This window comes from Delphinapterus leucas, chromosome 3, assembly GCF_059928025.1.
Source record: "Delphinapterus leucas isolate spDelLeu-1000000601 "Yukka" chromosome 3, BTC_Dleu_Yukka2, whole genome shotgun sequence".
In the NCBI taxonomy this organism is placed as follows: domain Eukaryota; kingdom Metazoa; phylum Chordata; class Mammalia; order Artiodactyla; family Monodontidae; genus Delphinapterus; species Delphinapterus leucas.
Window position 1 is genome coordinate 28,291,306 of NC_143131.1, and position 22,798 is coordinate 28,314,103.

The following is a 22,798-nucleotide window of genomic DNA, read 5'->3' on the forward strand; positions in this document are numbered from 1 at the left end:
CATTTGTTGTACTATAATATTTTTTCACTTTTCTGCAGAATTAAAATTTTCTAAAATTGGGGAAAAAACATGAATCCAAGGAATGGTGTATCTCTATACTTAGAAAGAACATTCACAATGAGGAAAGGAGTTTACACTACAGTAGATACAAGACAAATTCATTTTTATAAAGAAACCATGATGTTTATATATGCATATTCCCATGGAAGAAAGTCTAGAAGGACATGCACTAAAATGTTAATGGTAATTAATGTCTAGGGGTAGATGTCTAGTAATTTAATTTTTTCTCCTTTTTAATCCATACTTTCAAGGTTTAAAATGATGTATTACTTACATAATAAAGCAGTACATAAAAATAATTAGCTTCATTCTGTGTAAGGTATATTCAAGCAACTGAGAGAGACAAACACTGAGACAGAGAAAAGATAATGGGAGAAGGAGCACAGGCAGGAGAGAAACAAGGAGTAGGAAAGGATACTATCGTATTCCTTATTTTGTTAAAGCTAATGTGGATTTTTTTTTTAGTGTCCAAACAGATTTCATTGAAATAACTCCATTTACAGTTATAACTAGCTAATCAGAGAAAGGCAGAAAAGTTGTATCTGGGCAATCCTGAATAACATCTCCTCATGCCAGTTCATTTCCACATGGCTGTCTTAATTAACTTATAAATGTGTTCCCATTGCTCCCCTTCTTGAGATCTCCTCTTTAGCACCCTGTCTGCCCACAGGATAAACACAGACACCACAGCAGACCCTACAAAACTTTCCACACTGACATTTCCAGCCTCAGCTCCTGATAGTTACCCCATGTATCCTATATTCCAGCCACAATAACTGTTGATCCCAAATACATCATGCCTGCCTGATTTCTATCCCTAGCACCAAGCACAGGATTTGACATAGGGTAAGAGATTAAAAAATCTCTAAAAAATAAAAAAATAGTTTAGAAATTCAGTAGCTAGGCTACCACAAAAACATCAAGAGGTAAGAAATGCAATGGCCTATGTCACCTTAAATCCTCCATGGAACAAGACAGCATATTAAGGAATAAATAAAATGCAAAACAACAACAAACCATACAGTAATACAAGGCTAAGTGTCTTCAAAAAAGCCATGTGTGACTTTCATCACTGCAACACTACAAAGTACCTCAGCTGGAAATTAGGAAGAGCAGTGGGCACAGCAAGAAGGTTTTAGTAATTATTCTTCTCCAGGGAAAATATATGATTATTTAAGGAAAATAAATCTGCTCTGTCCTTCCAAGAGATGTGTTATATAACCATAATCTTATGGATGTTTATAAAGGCCCCCAATATTTTCAAGGTTACTTATTCCTGAGGATAAATATGAAAATATAGCTTCTTGAGAGATGAAAAAAATATAAAGAATCTGTCAGTGGTTATTTCCTGAAGTTAACTTTGAACTTTCAAACTCATTTGGAAAAGTCAGACAGGAAATGACCCTGTAGAATACTAGGTGTTATTTTATCTAATTAATAAAAAACAAACAAACAAACCAAAAAAACCCTTACAACTTCGATTATGGTTCATTTGTCACATTATGCACATATATTTGTATTAACGCCTATCAATTAATCCAATTCTTGCTACTGGGAGTAAGATCATTCCATAGAAAATCAAGATAGTTTCTTGGTGAGTCTCTTTTTAATTTGCTTACTCATTTAAACACAGTTTATCAGCCTTACCAGAATAAGTAACTGCCGTGGTACTATAAGTAGCACTCTGGGTATAGGACGGCACCACAGTAGCTGCAGCTGCTACTGGCTGTACGGTGGAGGATACAGGATAAATGGAGAAAGTAGTGGTAGCTGGACTTGGTGTGGCTGGTTTTATGGCTGTCACTTGTCGAGTTTGCTGGGCTTGTGTATACTGAGTTGCACCTTGGCTATAACCTGCTTTAGGGGCTAAATTGGGAAAGAGACATCAGAAAATTAGAAGGGTGAACCACTATAGTTACTGTACCAATATCCTAGAAAAAAAAAAAGTAAACATCATGAACTGTAAATTTTATGTTAGCAATTTCTTCTTGATAAAATTCTTACCACCAACTTAATAAAATATAGCATCTGTATAAATTTACTATCCCTCCACATATGCTTTTTACATATTTCCAAAATGACATTTGTCAAAATTTCTCACTAACTAAAACACCAGCACTATTTAAAACATGTTAGCAATAAACAAAGTTTTTAGAAAAGGGTATGTGTGTGTGTGTGTGTGTGTGTGTGTGTATTTGGGCTAGTCAGTCTACTTGAGAGTTATGCTTAATATTGGGAACAGAATAGAGAGAGCCTCAAAGTATAATTTAAGTCACAGTGAAGTTTTCAATGTTTAATTACATGGAACTTGTTCATATACTATTCATGGCATTTTACTGATTTTATCCATAGTGAACTTCAATCTAATTACAACCCACAAGGTGCTACTGACTTAATTCTTCAAATGTCAATAGCATGAGTGCAGCTGTTCTTAAATGGCTAGCATTAATGTCTCTGCTAAACTTTCCACTGCCCTTGAACATATTAAAACAAATGTATACTTTAAGAATCTGAGACTTATTATCACTAAATTAATAATTAATCTGTTATTAATAATCAGTAAAGCATACAAATGTAATTTTCTGAGAAAGGCCCAAATATCAGGGGCCAAACTCATTTCATGCCTAGTTAAGTAAAGGTATTTGAAATAAATAGCACTTAAGAGTTTATAAAACTTTTCCTACACATAGTATGAAATTTGATCCACACAACATATAGAAGAGTACAACATTTTACCAAAAAACCCTGATGTCCAGGAGCTAAATGATTCACAGAAGTCACATGGTCAATGTCAGAGTTCAGACTACACCAAGGTCTTCTGACTCTTAGATCACTTCAGTACTCTTAAGCACAATCTATCTAACCTTGGTAACTAATCAGGAAGTTCATTATAGTTCACTGTACCCACAAATCATTAGAAAAGAGACGATAAGAAAAGTCAGGGTCATTATAATGCAAAATATTTTTAAACCACTTTTAAGGGACTCATAAAATCAATCTTAGAACTAAAAGTACCCTAGAAAGATCTGAGTCAGGACTTCCCTGGTGGCACAGTGGTTAAGAATCCACCTGCTGGGCCTCCCTGGTGGCGCAGTGGTTGAGAGTCTGCCTGCCGATGCAGGGGACGCGGGTTCGTGCCCCGGTCCAGGGGGATCCCACTTGCCGCGGAGCGGCTAGGCCCGTGAGCTGTGGCTGCTGGGCCTGCGCGCCCAAAGCCTGTGCTCCACAACGGGAGAGGTCACAACAGTGAGAGGCCCGTGTACAGCAAAAAAAAAAAAAAAAAAAAAGAATCCACCTGCTAATGTAGGGTACATGGGTTTGAGCCCTGAGCTGGGAAGATCCCACATGCTGCGGAGCAACTGAGCCTGTGCACCACAACTACTGAGCCTGAGCTCTAGAGCTCGCGAGCCACAACTACTGAGGCTGTGCGCCACAACTACTGAAGCCCATGCGCCTAGAGCCCACGCTCCGCAATAAGAAGCTACCACAATGAGAAGCCTGTGCACCAAAACGAAGAGCAGCCCCCGCTCGCCGCAACTAGAGAAAGCCCGTGCACAGCAACGAAGACCCAATGCAGCCAAAAATAATAAAATAAAATAAATAATAATAAAAAAGTATTACTCAAAAATAAATCAGGGCTTCCCTGGTGGCGCAGCAGTTGAGAGTCCGCCTGCTGATGCAGGGGACACAGGTTCGTGCCCCAGTCCGGGAAGATCCCACATGCCACGGAGCGGCTGGGCCCGTGAGCCATGGCCACTGAGCCTGCGCGTCCAAAGCCTGTGCTCCGCAACGGGAGAGGCCACAACAGTGAGAGGTCCGCGTACCGCAAAAAAAATAAAATAAAATAAGATATAATTAAAAAAAAAAAGATCTGAGTCAACTACCCCATTCACAGATAAGAGAACAGAGATGAAATGAGGTAAAAAATCACTTGCCCACACTGTGGTAATGCCAGTGCTAGAAACCAATTCTACTCTTTCCTAATCCAAGGCTCTACCCACACACTCATGGTCCTTCAAAAATAATTAAAGTAGGGCTTCCCTGGTGGCGCAGTGGTTGAGAGTTCGCCTGCCTATGCAGGGGACATGGGTTTGTGTCCCGGTCTGGGAAGATCCCACATGCCGCGGAGCGACTAGGCCCGTGAGCCATGGCCGCTGAGCCTGCGCGTCCAGAGCCTGTGCTCCGCAAAGGGAGAGGCCACAACAGTGAGAGGCCCGCGTACCGCAAAAAAAAAAAAGAAAAAAAAATTAAAGTAAAGGAGTTGCTATTTTTCAGAACTAAGAGAGCTTTGCTTTAAAAGTTCTCAATTAAATATGAAAAAAACCCATCTTTTAAAGACTACAAATATGTAGGCTTCTTTGCAAACAAAATACTTCCTGCATTCAAACCATTAATACATACTGTAGTATCAGTGGCTGGTAACGGAACCAACTGTCATTACAGATCAGAGAAAGATGAGTTAAAAGTATGGGTCCACAGGAATTCCCTGGCAGTCGGAGTGGTTAAGACTCCGAGCTTTCACTGCTGAGGGCCCGGATTCAATCCCTGGTTGGGGAACTATTAATCCTACAAGCTGCACGGCACAGCCAAAAAAAAAAAGGGTCCACAAAATGGAAACCATACTAGGGCCTCCACTAGTTACAAAGGCAGTCAGCAGTTATGTCTGGACATTTCAGACAACGAGAAGAAGGTGGCCAGAAGTTATTGCCACAACTTCTTTTGTACAGCTTATTTCAACAGGAAAAGAACTATAATCTGAAGAAAAGATATGAAATACACTTCCAGGAAGGAAGGACATGATTATGAATTGCCTCCAAGATCTTCTCTCTTTGGGACTCAAAGGCATTCTTGTGAAAAAAGAGAAGGACGTGGTTAGAACCTGCCCCTCAAGGTAATATAACACAATGAGTTTAGATGGATTCAAAAGCATATTTTCGTTAAAAAACACCTTGAATAATATGTTTCAATAGTGTACAATGAAAGGGCATATGTTAATAAAACCCACCTGTCTGATAGTAGGTCTCAGCAACAGAAGGCTGAGGCTGGGCGGCAGCAGCTACAGCAGCTGCAGTTGCTGTTGGTTGTTGGTAGTACTGCTTACTATCATAAGCTACAGCAGGAGCTGTGGATCTTACATATGAGTACGAGTCCTAAAGAGAGAGAATGAAAGAAAACCTTGCTATGAGTGAAGTGGCAGACGGAAAAAACCCTTCATCTTTACTATATTAAAAACGCAATAAAAGAAAACAAAAGCCTAAATATGTATGAACAGAGACAGAAGATTCAAATTCAATACAAAGGGCATTCATTTTGGACTTCATCAAATAAGGTCAAAACCATTTTAAGCAGTATGCTTAACTTTTACAATCGGAAAAATCATCAAAATTTTAAAATAAGCATTATTTTTTTTAAAAATTAATTTTATTAAAAAATTGCTTGGCGGATCTGCCTTAAAGATGGATGCCACAGTAAAGAACACCTGGATGTTCTAAGCTTTGTGACTGTTCCAGCTTTCTTTTCATTCTTCCTTATTTACTACTATTCATTAACATAATGCTGAGTAGGAGCTTCCAGGTGGAGGAAAGGGGAACAGAGGTTCCAAGGGAAAGGAACGCTAAATATAAATCTCCAAGGCAGTGAAGATCACGGTGAGCTGGGTGAATTCTGGCACTGCATATAGTGAGGAGAACTGGGGAGGTACACCTGAGGTATGCAGGAGGAAAGGCAGAAAGAGTTGGCAGGGCCCAGAAAATGATGGGCTTCATACATCCTATCAAAACCAATAAAATTTATTATATTCTGTCTCTGGACAAAATGAAAACAATCACACATGTTAAAGTAATCCTGAGTTTAGTAACCTACTAAATATTAATAGCAAATACTAATAATGCCGATTCATGTCAGTTTCTTAGTTAACAAAATAAATCCCCGTATTTTAGAAAGAATATTTAAAAACCAGGCAAAGTCCAGAAGGACCAAAGTTTAAAAAACAGATCCTAAAAGCAAACAAACAAAAAATGGGATAAAGGATTAGGACCAAATTTAATTAAATAAGCAGGTAGTAATTTAGTGTCATATCAGACATAAAGAGAATTATATTACCATAAACAGACTTAGATCTTTATGTCCCTATAAACCTAACAAGAAGCAATTAGATGAATTAAGAGCAGGATCAATTTCTATTACAAACTAAGAAAGAACACCTTGAGGGAAGAATGTACATTTAGGCAATAGAATTTCCACCCTTGATAAGTTTCAAGAAGACACTATGTAATTTGTCCTATTCAGCTGAGGCTCATGGTTCTCAAAATAGGAGACACAGGGGTGTCCCAAGTGGATAAATAATGCCATAGTACCAACAAGAGGCAGAAGACCCTAAAATAAATAAATAAAAATTTTTAAAAAGGGGCAGAAGACCCTATATGTCTTAATTTTTCTCAAAAACTTGTAATAAAATTAAAATACTTAACCAGTAATTAATGTATCTTTTTTTTTTTTTTTTTTGGCCATGCCATGTGGCATGTGCAACCTTAGTTCCCTGACCAGGGATCGAACCTGCGCCCCCTGCAGTGGAAGCGCAGAGTCTTAACCACTGGACTGCCAGGGAAATCCCAATTACTATATTTTTTAAATTAAAGCAAACATATATATAGAGTGGCCTGCAATGCACTGGGGGATTATTAATATAAAACTCACCACAAGGAAACTTAATGCTTGGAGTATGCCCCCAAATTATAGGAATACACACTCACTTTTCTGTATCATTAGAGGTATATTTTGGAAGACCCAAATTTGAGAAGCATTGGCTTGGACATTACATTAAATACTGAAGCCACTGAACCTATATGTTAAGGCTAATGAAAGTAGTTTTCTTACCTGGTAGTTTTGTGTAGTAGCTGGGGGTGGTGGTGGAGGTGCTTCTTGTTGCCTCTGTGTGTAACCATAGTCAGTCGCTGTGTGTGCAGTGGGGTACCCTCCATATGCAGCAGCTGTTGCAGCAGCTGCAACAGCTACTGGAGCAGGCCTGGCAACTGCAACTGTGGCGGCTGCTGGTGCATAGGCAGCAGTAACTGTGTGAGCAGCTACTGGAGCCTGATGGACAGTGTAGCTAGCAACCGTAGTTGGATGAGAGTAGGCTACACCCGAAGCTGGCTGCTGGCTATATTGTGGAGTAGAAGAATAAACATAATACAATTTAATTTTTAAAATCTAGGAGTTTAATCAACTTAAATCAAAAGCACATTTCCCAATAATTTAATCATGGACTACAAAAGAACGGGTATTTGAGCTTAATAAACCACCTAACCAACACCCTATTTTTTATTGTTGCATAACTTTCATTCCTTAATCTGAATAAATTAGATAGTCACACATATGTTTCAGATCAAAGATCATATCACAAAGCAGGGAGGACAAACTGGGATAAGAAGTATAAGGAAGAAAGAAAAAAACTGATCAACCTAGGAACTTAAAAAAGTATTTGTTATATGTATAGTTCTTTATCATGTACTATAGTTAAAAAAAAATCTCTACAAGGAAATCATATCAAGAAAAATATTGTCGTCTAACTCCAATTATGGAAAACATTTAAGGTAGAAACTATTACCAAGATGACTTAAATACTTCTGATGCTGTAAGGCAGTGGTTCTCAGCTAGGGGAGATTTTGCCCTCCAGGAGATATCTGGCCATGTCTGGAGCTATTTTTGATGGTTAAACTGCGGAGGAGGTGGTGATGTGTGCCACTGGTATTTAGTGGGTAGAGGCCAGTGATGCTGTTACATAAAGGACAGCTATCCACAACAAAGAATTATCCAAAGAATGTCAACAGTGCTGAGGTTGAGAAATCCTGCTCTAAGGTACAGAATTTACAATGGAATATCTATTATTTTAGATAAATTTTCCAGGTTTCAGGCAGCAATTCATTATACACATTTCTTTTTCTCTTAAAAAGTAGCACATGTTGCAAAAGGAGACCTAAGTCAGGTGCTTTGCAATCATAACATTTAAACCTCAGAGAGACAAAAACAGTTTCTAAAACTGTAAATCAAATGAATCTTCAGCTAAAGTTAAAATAACATTTACTTTAATTTTTAAATTGAGAGCCTATATCACATAAAACCAGGCCCACAAATGTTAGCAAATGAAAACGTTTTTGTTGTTTTAGGTTCTCTTGAGTAAGTAATACATTCACATTCACACTTGCTAAAGCTATATTACCAAGGCAGAAAAATGCCTTCTTAAAAAAAGGAGAGCCCCAACAGTTATAAGTTTTTTTTTGACCATAAGTTTGTTTTTTTTTTTTGCGTTACGCGGGCCTCTCACTGTTGTGGCCTCTCCCATTGTGGAGCACAGGCTCCGGACGCGCAGGCTCAGCGGCCATGGCTCACGGGCCCAGCCGCTCCGCGGCATGTGGGATCTTCCCAGACCGGGGCACGAACCTGTGTCCCCTGCATCAGCAGGCGGACTCTCAACCACTGCGCCACCAGGGAAGCCCTGACCGTAAGTTTTAGTATGAGCCAACAGTTAAGAATAGCTAAGAAAATACCTGACGTAAGCTGAAGCTGCACGAATAAACTAGAGTGTTTGATTCATGGGTTATAGTACAGGGTATTCTTCACTGGTATGCACAATACCAAAAAAAAATATGGCACAGAATTAAAATCTGGGGCCATCATATTTTAACTGTATTATGGAAAACACTGATAATTAGGATGTGTTCAAAGGGAATCAATATGAAGTTTATAAGTATGGGTATTATTTCACATAAAAGTAGAGGACTTAGGGACATTCAGTCTAGAAAAAGTGACCTTGGAAGATATGATAGCTGCCTTCTAATAGAAGAGACTTACTCCATGCTGCTCCAGAGAACAGAACTAGAACCAATGGATGGAAGGGTGGCAGATTTCAGCCCAATATGAAAAAGAAAAAAAACAAAAACTTAGAACAGAGTCCAAAGAAACTCTTATAATTTCTATTTGGATGAGGTTTTCCACATTTTGATACTAAAATTAGCTAACATTTCCTACATATATGCCAATTATAAGACAGGAAAAGGGAAGTTTAAACGGTAATAGCGGGAAATTGGTTGGGCATTGACATTTTCTATGGATAATTCCACGTCCTTAAGAAAAATTCCAATAACATATACTTCTTCAAAATTCCTAGAACTGAGAAAAAGAATTATGTTTAAAATATAAATACACCAGTTCTGTGAAACTTGTATTTAACATTTACTGATAAGATTTCCCACGTAGAGGCTACATGGTTATGTAAAATTCAGTCTTGAATTCCTATACTGTTTCCATTCATCCCACTGCTCTTTATCGAGTATCTGTTCACATTTCATGGTCCCCAAAACATGTCCTATAGGACAAAAAACAAAAGTTGGCGTAGAATAGGAATGTCAAGTACACTAGGCAGGCAATTTGACTTATACTGCCACTGATCTTTTTTTTTTTTTTGCGGTACGTGGGCCTCTCACTGTTGTGGCCTCTCCCATTGCGGAGCACAGGCTCCGGACGTGCAGGCTCAGCGGCCATGGCTCACGGGCCCAGCCGCTCCGTGGCATGTGGGATCTTCCCTGACCAGGGCACGAACCCGTGTCCCCTGCATTGGCAGGCGGACTGTCAACCACTGCGCCACCAGGGAAGCCTGCCACTGATCTTTAAAAGTCCATGCGACTCATGAAGGGATGACCTTGTGCTCTGGTTTATGCCTATTGCCCCAGCATAATTATTAATAGTATTCTCACTCTCCTATGTGTCTCAGTTTGAACAATAAATTTTATAGTCACCCTTCCCAGGAATCATATAAAAAGATGCCAGTGCATTTAGCAATTACCATAGACATCCCTAGGGCTGTCTAACCTAACTTGCTCTGTAGAGCCAGGTCCCTAACCATCATCTGGGCTGGAACCACATGCTCCACCAAAGCATCATGAAGAATGATGATCCAGTCCCAGTTCCCAGGGGGTCAAGGGCTAGGGCAGCTGACTACTATTCAGAATAAAGATTCTCTGATTTGTTATCTTAGACCTATCTGGGAAATTCTCTTCCAATTTCAAATACCTTTAGGAAAACTGCCTTTCACATGACACAGATGACTAGACTGGACTATAGCCGTTCAATTAAGTATCAAGTAGCTAAGTCTAAATAAGTAAATTAATTTTTAAAAATTCAGGTCAAGTTCAAATTAGCTTACATAAAAATTAGTCTTAAGTTGAAACAGTTCAAACCAAGGTTTTTGCCTAGTCTGGGGTGTGAGAATAAAAGGTGTTAAATTATATCCCTACATAAAATGTAAGACTTTTAACTGTCTTTAAATAATTTCTTAAATAGGGAATTCCCTGGAGGTCCAGTGGTTAGGACTCTGTGCTCTCACTGCCAAGGGCCTCAGTTCAACCCCTGGTTGGGGAACTAAAATCCCACAAGCCGTGTGGCCAAAAATAAATAAATAATTTTTTTTAAACTTAAATAGAACAGGACATAAAATCCCAAATCTTGTGCCATAAAAAATAATTTGTGAAATATGAGAAGATTTTCATTTACTAAGCATCCAGTAGAGCAGAAGCTTTTACTTAGGTGGTAATATCCTTTGTGAATAAATTAAATCTAATCAGCTTCAGTCAGTTTTAAACTGGGACAAATTAAATAATAAATTATGAAACAAACATATAAAAACAACACGGGTAAGAAAGTTTAAGAAACAATCAGGGACTTCCCTGGTGGCGCAGTGGTTTAGAGTCTGCCTGCCGATGCAGGGAACACGGGTTCGTGCCCCGGTCTGGGAAGATCCCACATGCCGCAGAGCAGCTAGGCCCGTGAGCCATGGCCGCTGAGCCTGCACGTCCGGAGCCTGTGCTCCGCAACAGGACAGGCCACAACAGTAAGAGGCCCGCATACCACAAAAAAGAATCCACCTGCCAATGCAGGGGACACGGATTTGAGCCCTGGTCCGGGAAGATCCCACATGCCACGGAGCAACTAAGCCTGTGCGCCACAACTACTGAGCCTGCACTCTAGAGCCCGCAAGCCACAAATACTGAGCCCACATGCTGCAACTACTGAAGCCCGCATGCCTAGAGCCTGTGCTCTGCAACAAGAGAAGCCACCGCAATGAGAAGCCTGTGTACCGCAATGAAGAGTAGCCCCCGCTCACCATAACTAGAGAAAGCCGACGTGCAGCAATGAAGACGCAATGCCACCAAAAATAAACAAACAAACAAACAAAAAGATACCAAAAAGAAAAAGAAACAATCAGACATAAAATGGAAGGGTATTTCTCTTGGCAGTGGGGGGGAGAGTATTTAGGAAATTATTAATATTGAAGAGTAAAAACATCCTTCATATTTCTGAACTTAAGCTGGAGGTTAATGGTCTGCTCCCTACTTTCTTACCAAAAAGTGAAGCCAGCCAGAAGCCTTACCGAAATAAACAGCCAGCTAAAATCACCAGATGTTTAAAGAAAACCTACTATAAACTGCAAAAGAAATAAGAATGAACCCATGGAAAATGGATATCTCAAAGCAACAGATAAGAATTTTAAAAATCTCTAATTTGTATCCATAAAACAAGAATTTTACACTAGTTAGAAGATAAAGTTGAAGGACATGGACAAGATAAAGACAAAAGAAAAGAGAAAGGATAAATATAGCAGGTCTAATACTCCAACAAAAAGGAATTCTAGAGTAAAGAAAAAAAGCAGATGGAAGAAATTAAGAAATTTCCCACTCTTGAAGGGAGGCCCATATTTTCAAATTCAAATATCTACGGAGTATAAAACAGAAATGAAAGAACAACACTGAGAGACATATACTGATAGCATTTCATAACACAAGACAAAAAAAAGATCCTTTAAATCTCCGGAGAGAAGAAAAACAGATCACCTACATACAAGTAAATGAAAATCAGACTTACTGATAACACCAGTGGCTGGAGGACAATAGGGTAATGTCTTCAAAATTCAAGGGAAAATGATTATCAATGTAGAATTCTGCACCCAGTTAAACTATTAACACAGAATAATGATTTTGACATTCAAGGTCTGAAGGAGTTTACCTCCCACATGCCTTTTCTTAGGAAGCTACATGAAAATGTACTTCAGCAAAAAATAAAACAAGAAAGATATCATGGGATCCTACAAACAGTGGACTCAAACTCAGGAGACAGATAAAAGCCCAGGTCGGCAGCTATGCAGCAGGCCCAGAAAGGCAGTAAGTTTATGAGACTGAAATCAAAGGAAGGACAGAAGCCTCCAGGAGAAGGATGTCTAGGAAAACAGATGACTGGACAATGGACAGTAGACCAAGAGCCTGGGAAAATCTCATGATATAATCAAGGGACCAAGAAGATTTGTGTGAAAAAAGGGTAATGAAAGACTTCAGGAAATATGAAACTGCTCAAGAAAAGTCATGATCTCAGTTGAGCAATTAGTAGGGTGTAAAAAAGGAAAAATCTGTTTGAAATTGACCCTGCAAAGATTCTCTATTAAGTGATACAGGGTTGTAAAAATGGACTACATGAGGAATTCTAATCCTAGAACAGTACTTGGCTCCAGAGTAAATACTATTTACAGTCATAATAATGAAACAGTTTTCTGCTTTAAGGTTTTAGAATCAACCTAAATCACGGAAGATAAACTATGATTACAGAACACAATGTAAGTGTTATCACAAGGAAAACGAGAGCTGAGTTGGGGGATGGGGAGGAGAAAGAGGGAAAGTAAAGCACAAGGGTTTCAAGATTCTTAGAGAGTACCAAGATACTGTCTACCTTTGATGGAACTAGAATTGGTGTGTATTGTTTGAAGTAACAGAAATAGTCATATCACTGAATCTGGGAGGAGAAATGAGAAGCATGAGAGAGTATGTATGAAATCCTAACCATGATTGTAAGAAATCAAACTATAATGCATAAAGTTGATAAATTAAGACATAAAAAAGCAGCATACTATTTAGTGATATGGAGGTTAGAAATAAAACCAAAATGCGTTAAAGGTGGGGAACTGGGAGGCAGGGAGAAGGAAAATAAGGGACTGTTGTTTTCATTCAGCCCTTCTATACTATTTTTAATTAATTAATACATTACTCTGGGAGTAATGAAAGATAAGCAGAAAGATATCAGAATAGAATTCTCAAGCTGGCAACTTCAATGACCAACAAACCAACCCCGAATTTAAATACTCCTTTCTAGTTATCCCAACACAACTCTAATATCTACATTTCTGGCCTCAACCCTAATCTATATCCAACTTCAGGCCCATCTTTAAGTGCTTTTGAATTCCATTAATATGACCTGGCTTCATACTACACTACTAAATTTATAGTCACTACTGAAATTAAATAACTTATGTGTACAAATGACTCATCCGCATAAGCAGCATCCTACACCTCTGTTAGTTTCTATACAACAGTGGTTCTCAAAATGTGATGCAAGGACCGCTGAGGGTCCCTAAGACCGTTTCAGAGGGCTCAGGAGGTTGGTTCTCCCTTTTCAGTTACAGATTGCCTTCATATATTTTAATCCGAACAATTTACTTCAACAGACAATGCAGAAGCAGGTATGAGAATCCAACCATCTTAATTGAGATATTAAAAAGATTTGTTTGCTTCCCTGGTGGCGCAGTGGTTGAGTCCACCTGCAGATGCAGGGGACACGGGTTCGTGCCCCGGTCCGGGAAGATGCCACATGCCACGGAGCAGCTAGGCACGTAAGCTGTGGCCGCTGAGCCTGCGCGTCCAGAGTCTGTGTGTCCGGAGCCTGTGCTCCACAACAGGAGAGGCCACAACAGTGAGAGGCCCGCGTACCACAAAAAAAAAAAAAAAAAAACCATTTGTAGAAATGTTAAACAATGCTTCTCATCTTACTACTTTTTCAGTGGTTGGAATATAGTTATTTTTCATAAAGATATTTCTGGTTAGCATGTAGTGGTATTTTTACTATTTTAAAACAATTTAATAAATATTTTAAAAATTTCTAAAATAGTAAGTATTATATAATCCGCATAAACAAAAGCTTTTGGGGGTTTTTAATAATTAGAGGTTAGAAGGGTCCCCAAACCAAAAAGTTTGAGAACCACCATTTTACGATACAGAACATTAACTTAGAGTCTGTAATTGTATTCGCCATTCATTTTCCTGCTCTTTACTTACTGCCCCTTTAAACAAAATGTTTCCTTCTATCTTATGACATGGAAACAGTACTTGTTCTCTGGTAAAATGAGCACTGAAAAAGTGGCCAGAGCCCCAAGTCTGCTGCCTACAGCTGTGTAATAGTCTTATCTAGGGGTCCAAATCTCCTCCCAGTTTACCTGGTGTGCTGCTGTACAAATATTTTCTATGTTAGCAGAGACATCAAAGGCATAGGGAAGTAATGGCTTAGAATTTTGGAACTCCCACACAAAACTAACAGAAGGTGAATTAGGAAAAAGCTCACTTCCCCCTTTAAGGGAGAACTGTAAGGAAACTTTCCTGTCTCAGCCTTGGCTCCAAGTAAAAGAGAGAAGCCTCTCCTGACAATTCTTAACAAAAAGCCAGCACTCCTCTACTTTGGGCTCTGGAATTCACATTAGCTGACCAGGAAAACTAACTACTTGGTTTGGCGTTTATTTATTTATTTATTTCCTTCCAGGTACCACAAAATGCTCATTCCTCTCTAATGCTACCATGTTCCAAAAAAGAGGAGATCTCAATCAAAAATCACAAACAAAACCCATAAGGAAACAAGATACTAGGAGCAAGGGTTTGAAAAAAAAAAAAAAAAGACTACAAGTATTAGTATTGGATACGAAATATAAGTACATTTAAAGAGGCTATGAAAACCAAGACCAAGAACTAAGAGTTCAATCAAAAACAACCAGATGAATTAAAAAAAAAAACAACAGAATTTCCAGAAATGAAATACAGTATATAAAAATTATAATCAGACACTCAGAAAGGCATTACATAACTGATTAGACATAGCTGGCAAAAAAAAATCTATAAAAATTACTCAGAAGGCACACAAAGAGATGAAAGATATTAAAGAGGTTAAAAGACCAGGAGAAAAGAATAAAAAATAGTAACTTACAACTACTGGAGTTGCAAATGAAGAAAAAGGGAGAGAGGAAACATCTAAATAGAATGTCTGATATAACAATCCTCAGATCCAGGAGCCCCCAACTAACCCTAAGTAGGATTAAATAAGGAATTCTCACCAAGACGCATCTGAGTGAAACTGTAAACACCAAAGAGAGAGAAGCACAAGTAGCTTGAGGAAAAAAAATCCCTAGAAACTAAGTGATGACTTCTCAAGAATGAGAAGGGTGAAATGAAGATATTTTGAGATTAAAAAAGAGAGAAAAACCAAAAAAACATTGTTATCAGTAGACCCACATTAAAGGACATTCTCAAAGATTTACTTTAGGAAGAATGAAAATGATCTCAGAGGGAATGAATATTAAATAATAATAAAAAAGTGGTAAATACGAAGGCAAATTTAAATACTCACTAGCTATATAAAACAATAATTTTGTTCAACAACGGTTGTGGGGTTAAGAACATCTGAAATATAGTACAACAAAAGCACAAAAATCAGGAGTGGACTGACCAAAGTTAAAACATTTTAAGTCCTGGTATTGTTTAGGAGAATAAAGGTGATGATTAACTTTAGACTAAGTGAAATATGCTAAATTTCTGAAGGAACCACTATAGGACAAATGCGGAATGTTTCATTTCTGAAAGGCCATCAGGGAAACAAGTCTCAGGCAAGAAAATGTAGGCAGCTCCTGTCACTTACATTATTAAATGTGCTTTTTCTCCCCTGGAAAACATACTTTGTTATGTGTTTGTTTCAATTTTGCATAAAATGGTAAAGTAACTGATAAAACTTTTTTTTCTGTCTTTCTCTTGGCACACAAAACAAATTTTAACCTTTCCATTAGTCCAAATTTAATGCTCAACATTGCTGGACTTTTCTAGGTCAAATTATGGCATTTTACGTATCTACAAAATCACTGACAAATTTATCTTTACATTTAGTATTTTATAATGTTGAGAATGATGCAAAATTAAACTTTCTCATGGAATAATCCCAAAGACAAACCACCTTTAAATATTCCCTAAACTTGTTATTGTAATGTCATGCTCTCATTAACCTTCACAGTGCTATTAAAACAATAACTGCATCATTGTAGAATTATAGAAGAAATTTAAATTCAGGCTCTATTTTCTTCTTAAAAACTAGAACAAATAAAATAACTAATCCTAAAATTTCTACCAACTCTTTAGATGGGTAGACTACAAGGGAGGGAGGGTGGTTAAATATATGAAAACCGTTGACAGTTTTCTTGACATCTTTTAACTCTCAACATACCAGGAGAAATATCATTTGGGTCCATTGGACCTCTTACATTTTCTGTATTTTTGACGTCATTTGACAATTTACATAAGAATAAGGGATAATGAAAATACTATTAGAAAATTTTAAATACAGAGTACAATAAACCCGAATTTTTATTCCACATATACACAAAATGCACCATGTTCTCTGAACATAACTGCTCATCAACTTTCATGCATGAACATGGAACATGTCCATCCCATAAATGCTAATTCCACATTTCAAATATTCTTCTAATAAGTTCTAACCTACCATTACTTTTGGTTCATCTTCCTGCATTTGAATTGTCAAAATGCAATGCTTAAAAAAGTTTTGAAATGTTTTATGGCTCATATTTTGTTGAAGAGAGATGGTCATCTACTTTGCTCCATAACTGTAAAACATTATCAGTTTTTTGCTTTGGAATGATCTAAAGAATCTTTTAAATTCTACACCATCTATTTCCTTCCAACTACCTTTGTATACATATCTGCCTTAAGCATCTGTCCACTAATGAACCATATCGAGTAAATTTTGGTTCACAAACATCACAAAACATGAAAGATTTCTGCCACATATACTTTTAGCAAAATGGGATGTTCTGGAATTTGTCACAGAATATTACATAATGAAGTCCTTCCTGTTAACTAGATGAGAATATCTTACTTTCCTTTTTTATCCTTATAAATATATTTTTCACTCACTGATTCTTCAGTTTGAAAAAAATCATCTAGGACATTGTATCTATAGACTCTTAGGCTGAGATTTTGCTTATACAATCAATTTCACCATTATCATTTGTCTAGAGTGGTGCTATTTTTGTATTATCTTATTTAGCTAAGAGTTGTCAAATATCGTCTTGTGTTAACTTTCTTCTCTTTGCCAGTATGAACAGAGAATTAGTAATTCTGACTCCTCAACTGTGTTGAAGGAAAGCTAAAAGCCAACTATTAAAGACAGCATCTCTCCTTTCTTTCATACCTTCTTGAAAGACAATGCAATACTTTAGACAATGCAACATCCTCCAATTATTTCACTATTTTACTATCCTTTTAGGTCAGTGGTCCCCAACGTTTTTGGCACCAGGGACTGGTTTCGTGTAAGACAATTTTTCCAAGGATGGGAGGGGGTGGTTCAGGCACAGTATCTTTTCCCAGAAATAAAAAATGAATTAAAAATTTTATTTTCATTTAATCGATCTTCAAAAACAGTGCTTCCGACTACTTTAAGCCCATTTAACCTCTAGGACCCTCAAGAATTTATCTGTGGATAAACAACTGTATAGCACAGGGAACTACATTCAATATCCTGGGATAAACCATAATGGAAAAGAATGTATACATGTGTATAATTGAGCCGCTTTGCTATACAGCAGAAATTCACACAACACTGTAAATCAACTACACGTCAACAACAGCAACAAAAAAATTTATTTGAATACTAAATTTGACTACAAGACCTATCTTATGCAAAATTTTATGCTTATCTTTCTGTAGCTCCAAACGATCAGATTCTAGTTTTTCTATACTGGCTGCCCATGAAAATTACACCGAAGATCTTGCTAACTATCAATCCTTTATCCAGCCTCTCTAAAACCCTAACATTGCTGATTACTCCATCTTCTTTTGGTTTTTATGAACACTACATTCTCCCAGCTCTCTGCCCACCCCGACCCTGTCTCAGTATTTGCTTCTTTCTTTGGCCCTACTTTAAACACACATGTCCCCCAAGTTTGTAACCATGGCTTTGTTCTATTTTTTTTCCCACTCATTCAAAAAACGTTTACTAAATGTTTGATGTATGACAGGCACTGTACTTTCTCTGGTTTCATCCATGCTCACACCTATAACGGTGAATCACCACCATACGGATGATATTCGGATTTACACTACGACCCTTATCCCTCTTCTGAGCTCCATTTCCAAATGTCTACTGAATATAATATTAACATTGATGGAGATATATGTATGCAGGGGCTATTCTGAGCACTTTACAAATTTTATCTCATTGAATTCTCAAATCACAATGGAGACTGTAGAGGCCTCCAGGGATGCTGATAGTGTTTTTTTGATTGGGTGCTGGTTATACAGGTGTGTCCAGCTTATGACATTTCATCAAGCTATATTCTTATTATATGTGCAGTTCTTTTTATATATACCATACTTCGACGGAGAATTTTTTTTAAATTTCAATCCTATGAGGTAATTATTAGTATTATCTCTAATTTATAGATGAAGAAACTCAAGTACCAAAGGACTGTGTGCCCAATGTCACATGACAAATAGTAGAGGGATCCTGGATTCAGCTCAGCTAGCCTGACTTCAGAACCCACCAACTATCAACCATACCAAGAATTTAATTTAGGTAATTCCCTGGCAGTCCAGTGGTTAGGACTCAGCGCTTTCACAGCTGAGGGCTAGGGTTCAATCCCTGGTCTGGGAACTAAGATCCCACATGCCACACAGCGCAGCCAGCGGGGAGGAGTGGGGGGTGGATTTAATTCATTCCTATCTTGGCTCAACACATTTTGTCTAAAATGACCTTCCCTCCATTTTCAGAATTAAAGACCATGAAGCCTACCTCAAACTCCATAGTCAGAATCCTCCAATTCCCCATTTTAGTATTTCATTAAAACTCAGTTATGATCGCTATCATGGCATAGTTACCTGGAGGTATACCTGCCCCTACCCTCATCCCCCAGGAGTGTAAACTCCTTGAAAGCAGGGACTATGCATACTGTAAGTTACTCCCTATGAACGTATTTTAATACATATATTATTACATGAGGAGACTAATACTAAAACAACAAAAAAGCCCAGTGTTCTTTGCTTCATTAATTCGCCCTCTGTAAGGATGAATTAAGAGCTGCACTGCACACAGCTTTCACAAAACACTAAGAAATGTTATACTCGGAACAACGACCCTAATTCTGATAGAGTGATGCCAAGGACAATGTTGTTGGCGCACTCCTCACCTTTAATCTCATTCTAGTAATTCTAACATACTTTGTCAATTACTACATTTATAAGCCCAAGGACTGTCTTCTGATTATCCTGATGGTGTACTTCTGAATAATAATTTGGTTGATTTGCTTTTTTTTGACAAATACCTCTACTTAAACAGCTATATATTCTAATCCAACTGCCCATAAGCATACATCTATTTCTGGGCTATTTTAAGCCAATGATCTATTTGTCTATCCCTCTACCAATACCACATTTTCCCGTTTAATAACATCTTTTGGTCCCTGCTAATACAAGACCTTCCTTATGATCTTACAAGACTGTCATGACTACTTTTGGACAAATACTCTCTTCACTATCAACATGAGAACTCCTTTATCAAGTTACCCCAAAAAGCCTGTTGTGATTTTTATTGCAATTACATTAAACATATAGAGTACTTAGGAGAAAATTGACAACTTGATAGTATTGATTTTTTTTCACTGCATGAACACAGCCCATCTTCAATTATTTGTCTTCTTTTATGTCCTTTATAGCCTACTGTATTTTTTTCTTAAAGTGTTTTGTATATCTCATTAGTTTTATTTCTACTTAATAGATTCTGTGGCTATATAAAAAGGACTTATTTGAAATTTGATAATCTAATTAATTCAACATTGCTGAAACAGGAGTGATCTTAGATCCAGAAAATTTGAACTCTTATTATTTCTCATATTAGTCTGTTGATTATAATCATGTTGCTTGCAAACAATTAAAAACTTGGAGGTCCCTATTAAACTGACACTGAAACTGAGGCCTCCAATTGATACTCAAGTACCTACTTTTAAAACATTTGAGATTATGAAGCTCTATATATTAAGTGTATGATAGCCATCAACTATGGAGAGCTTTTAAAACCCTTTTAGTATTATTATACAAATCTCTATAGAAAACTAGCATTGGTAAAATGCCTATTGAAAATCAAGCACTAGGCTAGGAAGGTTTATATTTAATAACTTCACCTCAAAGCAAGTTAGTTGAGGAAACTGAGTTGTAGAAAGATTAGGTGACTTGCGTAAGTGTCTAAAGAGATAGAGTTGAGATTCAAATCCAAAGCCTTTTCATTATAGTATACTGTGAGGAACGTTATAAAAACAGTCAAGCATACACCTTAAGCATTCTATACAGGGCTATTCTCCCTCATCCTACTCTTAAGGCTATTAATAACATATACAGGATATATCATCATTGTAAAAGCACTAATCCTTTTGGAAAGAAAATTTTCATTATTTCAAATTCATTCATGCAATATGAATCCTAAGATCTCTGATTCAACAATGGAGGAGCTGATATAATTAGCAGTTGCAGTAATTTTTTTTTTGGTAGAGCCAGTAAATTTCCATCACTAAGATCGGTTTCAAAAACCTGTTCACCTGGTTTTCTCACCATCTCAGTTAGTGATTACTTCTTTCTACCTTACTAGTGTTACTTTTATTCTTTCCTTCAAGATACAATACTCTTAACTCTACATTCAAATAAAAAGCAAAAAAGAGGAGGAAAATTCACTGGCCAAACAACCTACCCAAGTTATCTTAGTGATGTGAAAAGATACTTATCCTTTAGGAACAGATGTCCTAAAGACATCTCAAGAATCACTAGATGAGATGCCTTCTTTTGACTAACAGATGCTTAATTTAAGCTAATGTCCAGACAACAGTCGAAATCCACTTAAACATTTATTATTTAACAACATTTGCTGAGATCCTAAGAATATGGGGGCAATTGTTTTGTACCTTTATACAATCATTACTCTATAAAGTTTTTGAACTCAATTAATTCTAGATATTAAAAGGGTAAAAAAAAGTTGGCGAATGATTATTTTAAATAGCTAACTTTATTGAAGGTAGAATAACATTCAGATACCAATGATACACTAAGAGCTATAGATAGAACAAAGAAAATTAGTTTAAGCACAAGCTAAACATTTAGGTTATGCAGGTTAACAGACAAGCGTCCTGAGTAGATAGAAAGGTGACAAGAAAGATATGACCAAGGCTTTTCTAAAGAATACAAGAAACTAGCTGTTTAAAACTCTCCAAGAAAAAGTTATGTCCTATTCATAGTGGGATATAATGGGATTACTTTAGTTTATATTACATATACATAGCATATTTGTTTATGCCACAAATCCCCTTCAAAAGCTGAAGAACTCCTATGAGAACTTCTGTAAAACTGCCAATGAAGGAGACAAAAAAACTCATTTGATCCTATGATAGTTAATTAGAAAGTTTTTTCCACTGAGAATTATCTTTCTCACATTCTTTGCTACCCTAAGTTCTTACAACTGTTGAAATCATTTTTTTCAAGATTTATTATAAAATTAATGTCTGTCTAAAAGTTTTTAAGTATATCTTCTCAAACAAAAAAGGTACTCTACTGAAGTAGGTACCTATCTAACCAAGTTCCCTTTCTGCCATGAAGCCATTCCTGTTTTTTCATCATGCTTGAGATCTGCCTTGTCCTACACACCCCAAATTAACATTCTACCAGAAATATATACTTATAAACACAATAATTAATACTTAAAACCTTTCTGATTTTGTCGCTGCCAAGGGGAAAAAAGCACATGAAAGGTAAGAAAATGAAAAGATTACATTTGCAATAATGGCAAATGGCACCAATAGGTTTATTTACTAGCCTTAAAAAAATAAAGAAGCAGAAGAAAAGCAATCAGTAGCTGATGGAACGTGTAGCACAAAGACTGAATAAATGCTTACCACAAAAATATTTAATATGTATTATACAAAAGAAAAACATGGTTTATCTAAAGGTTATTAGTAGTAGAACTTATAAGAGATCTTTACAACATCTCTTAAAGAACTTTGATACTTAGTATGCCATTATAAATCTCAAATATTAACAAGCAAAAAGAAAGTCTAAATTTAAAATAAATTTAATCAAATACCTCACATAGTGGTAACCAAGAAAACTAAGAACCGGAATTAAATCTAGACTTAGAATAGTTACTCTCAGTTATCTGGACTCAACGACAGGTGAAGCAACTATTCACATAATCTACAGGTAAATGTTTAAGATCTCCTTAAGTTTACATCCTCCAAAAAAAATTCTTTTTTGCAAAGTAAGCCTTGTTCTTCCATGTCTCAAAGTTACATTTTAATGATTCCTAGACAGGAAGAAAGATGAGCACCATCACTGCATTTTTTGCATATGCTTTTATTATTAATGCTATTTGTTCATCTTCCTTGAACCAAGGTATTAGCATTACTGGACCTGATTTCTTTCCATTAAAAACAAACAATTCTATATAGTATGTTATATACAAGGACAGAGCAACTTAACAATTAGTTTTGCCAATACATGCATAAATAAGTAATGTCAAAAGACTAGTCTTTTCTCCTTAGACACACATATTAACAAGC

The 22,798-nt window shown here is 37.0% G+C and overlaps 1 protein-coding gene across 8 annotated transcripts in view; it reads right to left on the reverse strand.

Annotated features, from left to right (window-relative positions):
* The window catches only part of ZFR (zinc finger RNA binding protein), a 75,468-nt gene that overhangs the window by 50,078 nt on the left and 2,592 nt on the right, over positions 1–22,798 (reverse strand). For 5 of the 8 annotated variants that reach the window (XM_089908730.1, XM_089908728.1, XM_089908732.1 and 2 more), the window contains exons 3-7: positions 8,911–8,934; positions 6,937–7,219; positions 5,066–5,210; positions 3,682–3,837; positions 1,708–1,926 (exon numbers count right to left, since the gene is read on the reverse strand). In XM_089908730.1, coding sequence (XP_089764856.1) covers positions 1,708–1,926; positions 3,682–3,837; positions 5,066–5,210; positions 6,937–7,219; positions 8,911–8,934 — 827 coding nt within the window. The remainder of the gene's footprint in view (positions 1–1,707; positions 1,927–3,681; positions 3,838–5,065; positions 5,211–6,936; positions 7,220–8,910; positions 8,935–22,798) is intronic. The other 3 variants (XM_089908729.1, XM_022599833.2, XM_022599844.3) reach the window with 3 other exon arrangements.